The sequence below is a fragment of the Somniosus microcephalus genome, chromosome 34 (genome assembly GCF_052327205.1).
Source record: "Somniosus microcephalus isolate GS21.2 chromosome 34, FLI_Smic_1.0, whole genome shotgun sequence".
NCBI lineage: Eukaryota > Metazoa > Chordata > Chondrichthyes > Squaliformes > Somniosidae > Somniosus > Somniosus microcephalus.
In genome coordinates, this window is record NC_141020.1 from 8,604,708 (window position 1) to 8,615,904 (window position 11,197).

General features: G+C 50.5%; 1 protein-coding gene across 1 annotated transcript; it reads left to right on the plus strand.

The window, feature by feature from the left end:
- The first annotated feature begins 7,207 nt into the window (after positions 1 to 7,207).
- LOC147096730 (uncharacterized) lies at positions 7,208 to 9,685 on the plus strand. The gene has a single exon (XM_085973152.1). The coding sequence runs from the start codon at positions 7,311 to 7,313 to the stop codon at positions 9,441 to 9,443; it is 2,133 nt and encodes a 710-aa protein (XP_085829278.1). The 5' UTR covers positions 7,208 to 7,310; the 3' UTR covers positions 9,444 to 9,685.
- Positions 9,686 to 11,197: the final 1,512 nt, after the last annotated feature.

Below are 11,197 nucleotides of genomic sequence, written 5' to 3' on the forward strand. Positions count from 1 at the left end.
GAGAGAGACGCCGCCGCGCAACCTACCGCGTGAGGCCAGGCCGGACTCAAGTCGCACACGCTGACTCCTGCCCCACCCGCCTTTACTAAGATGGCGGCGGTAGCGACGCTCGGCTCAAGCCCGCTCCCTCCAGCCTTCACAAAGATGGCGGCGATTGCGAGCCGCTTGTTGAGCGCGATGGGTGGTGCCTAGCTCAGGCGTGGCTGGGGCAACAGAGGCCCAGGCTTACAGGCCTGGAAAAACAGTGAAAGGTAGGAAAATTCTAGATGTTAGAGAAAAGATTTACAAATTAATTAACTTTTTTTAAAACCAATTTGTGTTTTAAAAGCAGCTTTTTTTTTGCTGGAAATGTAGATTTGAAAAGAAACACGCAGAAAGTGGGAAAAAGAAATGAAAAGTTTGGAATCAAGATGGCGGCGACTCACCTCGGTTCAGAATGATAAGGCCCGCCCACACACACGCACCGATTGGTCAACCGTCAGGTCACTGACCTGTACGATTGGGTCAATCATCCACGTCACTCAACTGTAGGATGGCCCGCCCGCACACACAATGAACCCGCCCCCACTCGATGCAAAATGAACGGATAATGAGAGGAATTTTGAACGTTTTTTTGGATACCGTCGGCACAATTTTTGTCGGAGCAAAAAAGTAAATATGCCTACAAGAGTCCCCCTAATGATGAGCTTTCTTTTGATATAACATATGCGTAGGTACGCCTCTATAACTTTTGATTGTATAGCCGGCCAGAGAGACAGACAGAGAGACAGACAGAGAGACAGACAGAGAGAGACAGACAGATAGACAGACAGATAGACATATCCTTTTATATATATAGATGATCAAATTGGTTAAAATAGAGGATTTGCTCAATTTCGACCTCAAAGGAAGCAATGCAGCGAATGAGGTCAAAATCCTGGAACTCCCTCCCTAACAGCACTGTGGGAGCACCTTCACCACACGGACTGCAGCGGTTCAAGAGGGCGGCTCACCACCACCTTCTCCCGGGCAATTAGGGATGGGCAATAAATGCTGGCCTTGCCAGCGATGCCCACATCCCATGAACTATTAAAAAAAATGACTGAGCGGAGAAAGGCCACTTACTAACAAGTAGTGGTGTTAAAATATTGAGGCTTTGCCAGACCTTATCTCTGTCACCTCCTCCAGCCCCACAACCCTCCGAGATCTCTGCGCTCCTCCAACTCCGGCTTCTTGAGCATCCCCGATTTTAATCGCTCCACCATTGGCGGCCGTGCCTTCAGCTGCCTGGGCCCCGAGTTCTGGAATTCCCTCCCTAAACCTCTCCGCCTCGCTCTCCTCCTTTAAGATGCTCCTTAAAACCAACCTCTTTGACCAAGCCTTTGGTCAACAGCCCTAATATCTCCTTATGTGGCTTGGTGTCAAATTTTGTTTGATAATCGCTGCCGTGAAGCACGGTTTACTACGTTAAAGGCGCTGTATAAATGCAAGTTGTTGCTATGTGTGGACCAGGTATCTGTGCTGGTTTTCGACACGCACCTTGCTGCTGACTCACAGCCCTTGCAAGCGTGTCTTTTGAAGGAGCTAAGTTACACATAAAAGCAAACAGAGGGTTGTAGCCACATCCTGGCACTTCTATGAAACGAGAAAGAAGAAAGGACAAATCGCTGCTCCTCACCCTACCCGCAACACTTTCAACCGCCCGATTAAAAAACCTCCCGTCAGAAACCGGAGGGGGACCAAATCGTCCAGGGGTGGCGAACCGAACACATAACGCGAGCCGCCTTTCGTTACAAAGTCGTAGCTCGTGGGGTAGCGTTCACCGGCTTTGGCCGCAGCCCATCGCCGCACTGCGGACTGGCCCGTGAGTAAATGACTCCGCTGTTCACTTTCTACGCTGTATTTACTGGGGCAGGTGGGGTGAGGGGGGCGTTTTGCTTGCAAGCCTTTCCCAAAAAGATTGCCTTCAGCGAATGCCCTTAACGGACAAAGGAATGAACTTCAGTGGAGATCAGTGTGAGGTGGTACATGTTGTTAGGAAGTATAAAAAGGCCACGTACTCCTTGGAAACTAAGTGTGTAAATGGGGTCGAGGAGCGGAGGGATCTGGGGGGGTACAGATACACAAATCGCTAAAAGTAGTGACGCAGGTTAACATGGCCATAAAAACAGCAAACCGAGCACTGGGGTTTATTTCTAGAGGGATAGAATTGAAAAGCAGAGAAGTTATGTTAAACATGTATCGAACCTTGGTTAGACCACACTGGGAGTACTGTTCACAGCTCTGGTCTCCACATTATAAAAAGGATATCAAGGCACTGGAGAAGGTGCAAAAATGATTCACTAGGATGATACCAGAACTGAGAGGTTCTAACTATCAGGAAAGCCTGAAGGGGCTGGGGCTCTTTTATCTAGAAAACTGAAGGCTGAGGGGTGACCTGATCGAGGGCTTTAAAATTATGAAAGGTGTTCGAAAGGGTAGACGTAGAGAAGATGTTTCCACTTGTGGGGGAGACCAGAACTAGAGGCCATCAATATAAGATAGTCACTAATAAATCCAATCGGGAATTCAGGAGAAACTTCTTCACCCAGAGAGTGGTGAGAATGTGGAACTCGCTACCACAGGGAGTGGTTGAGGCGAAGAGCGTAGAAGCATTTAAGGGGAAGCTAGATAAACACATGAGGGAGAAAGGAATAGAAGGATATGGTGATAGGGTGAGATGAAGAAAGATGGGAGGAGGCTGGCGTGGTGCATAAACACCGGCACGGACCAGTTGGGCCGAATGGCCTGTTTCTGTGCTGTAAATACGATGTAATTCTCTGTAAACTATGTAACACCTGCTGCTTTGATCGTGGTGGAGCCATTCAGGAAGCAGGTTTTCACTCAGAGGGTACTGGGAATCTGGGGGAGTGTGGATTCTGGTTGTCAATTGCTCCTAACTCACAGCAAGTCCCGTTCACCCATCACCCCCTGCGCTCGCCGACCTACACTGGCTCCCGCTCCGGCAATGCCTCGATTTCAAAATTCTCATCCTTGTTTTCAAATCCCTCTGTGGTCCCCGCCCCCACCCCCCCTATCTCTGTAACCTTCTCCAGCCCTACAAACCTCCGAGATCTCCGCGCTCCTCCAATTCTGGCCTCTTGCGCATCCCACGATTTTCATCGCTCCACCATTGGCGGCCGTGCCTTCAGCTGTCTGGGCCCCGAGCTCTGGAATTCCCTCCCTAAACCTCTCCTCCTCTCCGTCTCTCTCTCCTCCTTTAAGACGCTCCTTAAAACCGACCTCTTTGACCAAGCTTTTGGTCACCTGCCCTAATTTATCCTTATGTGGATCGGTGTCAAAATCCTTGCCTTAAAATACTCCTGTGCAGCACCTTGGGACGTTTTACTACATTAAAGGCGCTATATAAATACAAGTTGTTGTTGTTGTTGTTGTTTATCAAATGCGTTTTGAAAGTCCATATACACAACATCAACTGCACTAACCTCATCAAACCTCGCTGATACATTATCAAAGAACTCAATCAAGATTGTCAGACACGAGTTGCCTTTAACAAATCCTTGCTGGCTTTCATTTATTAACCCATGTTTTTCCAAGCGACAATTAATTTTGTCCTGGATTATGGTCTCTAAGCGCTTCCCGAGTTCACTCCTGAACCGGCCCAGCTCCAGTTTTAAGTCAGGGCCGATACAATTGGTTGAAGCAGTCCAAGGCTCGAGAGAGGGTAAATCAGCCGGGCTTCCCATTCCTGATCATCGTTCACTGATTACTGATGGAAAGTTCCCGCGCTCGTGTGGAAATTAAGCGAGTACAGGAAGGGAATCAGCTGTAATGTTCCCTCCACTCCCGGTCAAATAGTCTACCAACACTCACTGACAAAGAATGGTGACTTCAGCAAGGCACTGGGTGTGGGGGTGGAGGGGCAGACGCGGGGGTAGTGGGTGGGTGCTGACACCTGTGGGATTACATAGACTGTACAGCACAGAAACAGGCCACTCGGCCCAACTGGTCTATGCCAGTGTTTATGCCCCACACCAACCTCCTCCCGCCCTCTTCATCTCACCCTATCAGCATATCCTTCTATTCCTTTCTCCCTCGTGTGTTTATCGAGCTTCCCACTCAAGGGACTTGAGCACATAAAGCTAGGCTGACACTCCCAGTGGCAGCGCTGAGGGAGCGCTGCACTGTCGGAGGTGCCGTCTTTCGGATGAGACGTTAAACCGAGGCCCTGTCTGCTCTCTCGGGTGGACGTAAAAGATCCCATGGCCACTATTTCGAAGAAGAACAGGGGGAGTTCTCCCCGGTGTCCTGGGGCCAATAGTTATCCCTCAACCAACATCACTAAAATAGATTATCCGGTCATTATCACATCGCTGTTTGTGGGAGCTTGCTGTGCGCAAATTGGCTGCTGCGTTTCCCACATTACAACAGCGACTCCTCTTCAAAAAGTACTTCATTGGCTGTAAAGCGCTTTGAGATGTCCAGTGGTCGTGAAAGGCGCTATAGAAATACAAGTCTGTCTTTCTTTCTTAAATACATCGACGCTCTTCGCCTCAACCACTCCCTGTGGTAGCGAGTTCCACATTCTCCCCACTCTCTGGGTAAAGAAGTGCCTCCTTATTGGATTTATTAGTGACTGTCTTATATTATGGCCTCTAATTTTGATCTCCCTCACAAGTGAAAACGTCTTCTTTACTTCTACCCTTTCATTATCTTGAAGGCCTCGATCGGGTCTCCCCGCCGTCATCTCTTTGCTAGAAAAAAAAGAGTCCCAGCCTGTTTAGTCTTTCCTGATCGGTATAGCCCCTCAGTCCTGGTATCATCCCAGATGATCATTTTTGCACCTTCGCCAGTGCCTCTATATTATGGGGACCAGAACTGTGCACAGTGCTCCAAGTGTGGCCTAACCAAGCTTCGATACAAGTTTAGCATAACTTGGCTGCTGTTCAATTCTATCCCTCTAGAAATGAACCACAGTGCTTGGTTTGCTTTTTTTTAATGGCCTTATTATCTGTGTCGCAACATTTAGTGATTTGTGGCTCTGTACCCTCAGATCCCTCCGCTTCTCTACCCCATTCAGACTCTTATTTTCCAAGGATTGTGTGGCCTTATTCTACCTACCAAAATGCACCACCTTCCACTTATCTAACATAAGAATTAGGAGCAGGAGTCGGCCATTCGGCCCCTCGAGCCTGCTCCACCATTCAATGAGATCGTGGCTGATCTTCGGCCTCAACACTTTCCTGCCCGATCCCCATATCCCTTGATTCCCCTAGAGTCCAAAAATCTATCGATCTCAGTCTTGAATATACTCAACGGCTGAGCCTCCACAGCCCTCTGGGGGAGAGAATTCCAAAGATTCACCGCCCTCTGAGTGAAGAAATTCCTCCTCGTCTCGGTCCTGAATCTCTATTAAGAGTCGCTTGCCAATTACAAGCCCCTTCTGCAAGTTCATTGATACCCGCCTGTACTTTGAGCTAGATCGAGAGCTTCCCATGCCCGTCACACGTGACAGATTCCAAAATGGTGGGTCATTTGGATTGGCGTTCCTGGATCTGGTCCAAAAAAAATCCCATCATTCCCGCTTCTGACCCCTGATAGCCCAAAACAATTCCAAACCCCTTACATGTCACCCCCAATATTTTTGCCCCAAATTACAGGAGGACATTAATAAACGTGCAGAATGAGCATATAATTGGCAAATGAAGTGCAACACAGATAAATGTGAGGTATTACATTTTGGTAGGAAGAATAGGGAGGTCACATTACTTGGAGGGTGCGAGTCTGGGTCAGGTAGAGGAACAAAGGGATCTCGGAGTACAAATACACAAATCACTAAAAGTTGAGCCACAGGTTAGCAAGGCCATAAAAAAAGCAAACCAAGCACTAGGGTTTATTTCTAGAGGGATAGAATTGAAAAGTAGGGAAGTTATGCTAAACCTGTATCGAACCTTGGTTAGACCACACTTGGAGTACTGCGTACAGTTCTGGTCGCCATATTATAAAAGGGCTATCGAGGCACTGGAGAGGGTGCAGAGAAGATTTACAAGGGTGATACCAGAAATGCGAGGGTATACATATCAGGAAAGGACGAACAGGCCGGGTCTCTTTTCTCTTGAAAAAAGAAGGCTGAGGGGTGACCTAATAGAGGTCTTTAAAATTATGAAAGGTTTTGATAGAGTGGATACAGAGAGAATGTTTCCACTTGTGGGGAAGAGCATAACTAGAGGCCATCAATATAAGATAGTCACCAAGAAATCCAATAGGGAATTCAGGAGAAACTTCTTTACCCAGAGAGTGGTGAGAATGTGGAACTCGCTGCCACAGGGAGTGGTTGAGGTGAATAGTATCGATACATTTAAGGGGAGGCTGGACAAACACATGAGGGAGAAGGGAATAGAGGGTTATGCTGATAGAGTTCACAGAATCACAGAAACCCCACAGTGCAGATAGAGGCCATTTCGGCCCATCGAGCCTGCACCGACACATATCCCACCCGATCCCCGTAACCCCTACACCAACACATATCCCACCCTATCCCTGTAACCCCACGTATTTAATCCCCCTAACACTAAGGGTCAATTTATCATAGCCAATCAACCTAACCCGCACATCTTTGGACTGTGGGAGGAAACCGGAGCACCCGGAGAAAACCCACGCAAACACAGGGAGGCATAGTGGTTAGCACTGTTGCCTCACAGCGCCAGGGACCCGGGTTCGAATCCGGCCTCGGGTGACTGTCTGTGTGGAGTTTGCACATTCTCCCCGTGTTTGCGTGGGTTTCCTCCGGGTGCTCCGGTTTCCTCCCACAGTCCAAAGATGTGCGGGTTAGGATGATTGGCTATGATAAATTGACCCTTAGTGTTAGGGGGATTAAATACGTGGGGTTACGGGGATTGGGTGGGATATGTGTCGGTGCAGGCTCGATGGGCCGAAATGGCCTCTATCTGCACTGTGGGGTTTCTGTGATTCTGTGATTCTGTGAATGTGCAAACTCCACACAGACAGTCGCCCGAGGCCGGATTCGAACCCGGGTCTCTGGCGCTGTGAGGCAACAGTGCTAACCACTATGCCACCATGAGGAAAGATGGGAGGAGGCTCGAGTGGAGCATAAACGCCGGCATGGACTGGTTGGGCCGAATGGCCTGTTTCTGTGCCGTATGTCCGGTGTAATCCTGTGTAATCGTATGTAAACAAACAAGTGAAGCAGGGGTGAGGGAAACTCGAGATGACAAAGGGGCAAGGGGGAAATGTGCTGGCTTACAGCTAACGTTTCGATGCAGCAATGGTGTCTACAATGTATTTGTTTTTTTCAGTAGCCGCATTGCACCATGAGGAAACTGCTCGTGACCCTCACTGCCCTGGGGTTGATGCTGTACTCAGTGAGAATCTGTTCTCCAGCAAACCTTTGCCCGCCTTGCGAGTGCCCTGGCTCTGCCCCAAAGATGATGTGGTGCATCGGTAAAATGCTGAAAACGGTTCCAGCAACGTTCTCGTCCGACATTCAAGAGCTGTTCTTGCAAGACAACAACATCTCCGCGATCCTGCCAACAGATTTCTTGAGTTACAGCTCTGGAGGCCACAACGTCACGCCCTCTGGAAAGGCTCCCGGTGAACACCTTCTCACCCTGGACCTCAGCCACAATCATTTCACCTCCGTACCAACCGAAGGACTAGTGGGCCTGACCCGACTGAAAAAGCTTTATCTGAACAGCAATCAAATAGCTTCCTTGCCATCAGGTTGTCTACGTAACCTCACAAATCTTAAAGAGCTTCACCTAAGTAGCAATCGCCTTCAATTTTTGAATCCTGGCGCCTTCACTGGACTTTCTAGGCTTCAGGCACTTACGTTGAGTTTGAATCAAATCACAAGCATTGTCCCTGGAGCCTTGAATGAGCTAGGTCAATTGGATTTACTTCAGTTCAATGGCAATCAGATCTCGGTAATCCAATCTGGAGCCTTTAAGGGGCTAAAGAGCCTTAAGCAGTTGTACCTCAGAAATAACAATATTCATTCCTTAACCAAGGGGTCACTCGATGGTCTTGACCAACTTCAGGTCCTAAGTCTTAGCAACAACCACATTCGCTTGCTGCCCAAAGAAGCTTTGGAGAACCTTAAAATGTTGAAAGATCTTTACTTGAATAATAATCACATCACTTTTCTTCCTGGAAGATTTTTTCCCAAATTCGCGAAGCTTGTTAATCTCGACATAAGTAACAACGAAATAACAAACGTGCCAGATGATGCCTTGCTTGGACTGGCCAAGTTGAAACTCCTGGACCTGAGCTTCAACAACCTCACCAGTCTCCCTCCCAGAGCGTTTCATGAGCTTGAGAACTTGACTATACTAAACCTATTCAACAACCAGATAGACTCATTGCCTGGATTAGCGTTTGACGGCCTCATGAACCTGAAAGAACTGCACCTGGACAACAACCGGATCTCGGATCTCCCACCGGAAATATTTCAGAAGCAGTTTGAACTGAAAGAGCTTCAAGTGGACAATAATTTTCTCTCTCGTCTGCCTGAGGCACTCTTCAGCAACCTGACCAATTTGAGAACCTTGTACCTTGACAACAATCAGCTGAGCCTCATCCCTGTGACAACCTTCCAGAGTCTAAGGCATCTGAGAGAGCTTCAGCTAGAGCAGAATAACATCACCTTTCTCCCCGAGAAAATCTTTGATGGCTTAATGGACCTGCGGATCCTGCAGCTCAACCAGAATTATCTCTCGGCCCTTCCTCGTGGTATCTTTGAGCCTCTCACGAATCTGAGGGAACTCCAGTTGAGCAGCAATTTCTTCACCACCATCCCGCAAGGAATTTTCAAGAACTTAAAGAAGCTGAAGGAATTGCACCTGGACAGCAACTGGCTGCACACCATCGAGCCAGCCTTGTTCCATGACTTGCAGAAGTTAAAGGAACTGCACCTACAGTTCAATCATCTCCTCTACCTGCCACCTGAAGTCTTCGTTCATCTCCAAAAACTCAAGAAGCTCCAGCTCCACAATAACCATCTCTCGACCTTAGCTCCAGAGACCTTTGAGAAGCAGCAGGGCTTGCAAGAGCTGCACCTGGACAGAAACGACATCTCTTCTCTCCCCCCGACCGCTTTCCGAAGCCTTGCTCGCCTCACCCTCCTGCACCTCAACTTCAACAGGCTCACAAACCTCAGCGAAGGACTTCTGGACCCCCTGGTGAGACTGAACCAAATCCATCTGTACAGCAATCGCTGGGACTGCCGCTGCCCATCCATCGTCTACCTCAGCCGCTGGCTGCAGAAGAATCCCAACATCGTTCAAGGGGCGGTTGAGTGTTTTTCAGATAGATCGCCAGTGGCGGCTGAGCGGAAATTTCCTTCCACGCTTTCGCACTGCTCTTCTGCTACAAGCCCATCGTTATCCCATCCTCAAATACTCTTCTCCATCTGCTGCTTGCTTTCCCTCAGAATGACCTTCCATTGATCTTAATCCAGCCCCACAACCCTCCGAGATCTCTGCGCTCCACCAATTCTGGCCTCTTGCGCATCGCCCAACTTCCATCTGGCGGCCGTGCCTTCAGCTGCCTGGGCCCCAAGCTCTGGAATTCCCTCCCTAAACCTCTCCGCCTCTCTATCCTCATTTAAGACGCTCCTTAAAACCTAAGGGGGGAAAATTGGGTTGCTTTGCGCCTCCCGTTGGGGCGCAAAGCGACTAGCGCCCGGGCACGGTGCTGTCCACGCCTCCCGCGAAATTCAGCGGGAAGTTAGCGGCGGTGCTAACCGGTAGCGCCCCTGCGCAGCGCCCCGCTCGCACCCCTGCCACGATCTTCGGGAGCGCCCCCTGACTTACCACCGGACGCTATGTCCGACGGGGTCATGGGGGGGGCCTACCTGCGGCCGGGGCGACGCTAATTAAAGGCAAGGTGCCGGGCGGCCATTTTTGTTGCTGGTCGCCTGCCAGCACCCGCCTGCGCTCCCATCCCCGGCCTCCTGACCCGCCCCCCCCACCCCGCGGAGTGCTGGCAGTGCTCCGTGAGCCCGGCACTTCTCTTGAGTGCCGGGCTCTTTCGCCGGCACTCCCGATCCCTGGGGATCCAGCTGGGCCCCGGATCACGCTGCGCAAGGCCCCTCCCCTTTAAGAAGGGGAGGAAGGCCTGCAGTACCGCGGCACATAGCGCCACAACATTGACTCACAGCGCCCCCAAGAGGGATGCAACCAATCATTTTCCAGCGCGGGGGCGCTAATTTTCCCGGGGCGCTACTCAATTTTTAGCCCTAACTCTTTGGCCGAGTTTTTGGTCACTTGCCTCCTTATGTGGCTCGGTGTCAAATTTTGTTTGATAACCACTCCTGTGAAACGCCTTGGGACGTCTTACTACGTTAAAGGCGCTATATAAATGCAAGTTGATGTTGTGTTGTTGTTAAAATGGGCCTAGTATGGATGGGGTGGGGTGGAATGACATGACGTGGCTGTGGGCTGGAGGGGGTGGGAAGTATCTAGTCATGAAGCTCCATCCATCAGGAGTCTGGGGCAGGCTTGATGGACCAGCTGGTCTTCCTCTGCCCATCATTTCTGTATATTGGTATGTAGGAGGCTATGCAATGAGTGTCAGCCATGTCTCAGTGGGTAGCACGCTCACCTCTAGGTCTAGAAGATTGTGGGGAAAAATTGGGTGAGTTGCGCCACCAGTTAGCGCCTAAAGAGGCAGTCAGTGGCTGTAGTGCCACTGGCTGCGCCTCCCGCGATATTCAGCAGGGGCGCTAATGGTGGCGTTAGACATTTGCGCTGCGCCGCCACCGATGGCCGCCTGCCAGCACCTCCGTCCCCGGCCTCCTGACCCCCCCCCTGCAGCATTGCCGACTGTTTCCCGAGAGCCCGGCACTTCTCCTCGGTGCCGGGCTCGTTTGCCGGCACTCGCGAGCGGGGATCGCGCTGTTGCAGGCCCCTCCCACTTAACAATGGGAGGAAGGCCTGCAGTACCGCAGCGTGCCGTGCCGCGGCGTGTGGCGCTGCGGCACGTTGCGCTGCGATATTCAGTTTCAGCGCCCTAAGAGGGACGCGGAGCGCCTCGAGCCGCGCCCAGTCTCCCTCTAGGGGCAATGGAACTGAATATCTGATGATCGCTAAAGCCTCGAACGCTGCACTAAATCCTGCGCTCAGGCGACTTTTGCGCCACTTTGGCGCCCCAACACAATTTCTAGGCCTGTGGGTTCAAGTCCCACACCAGGGGACTTGAG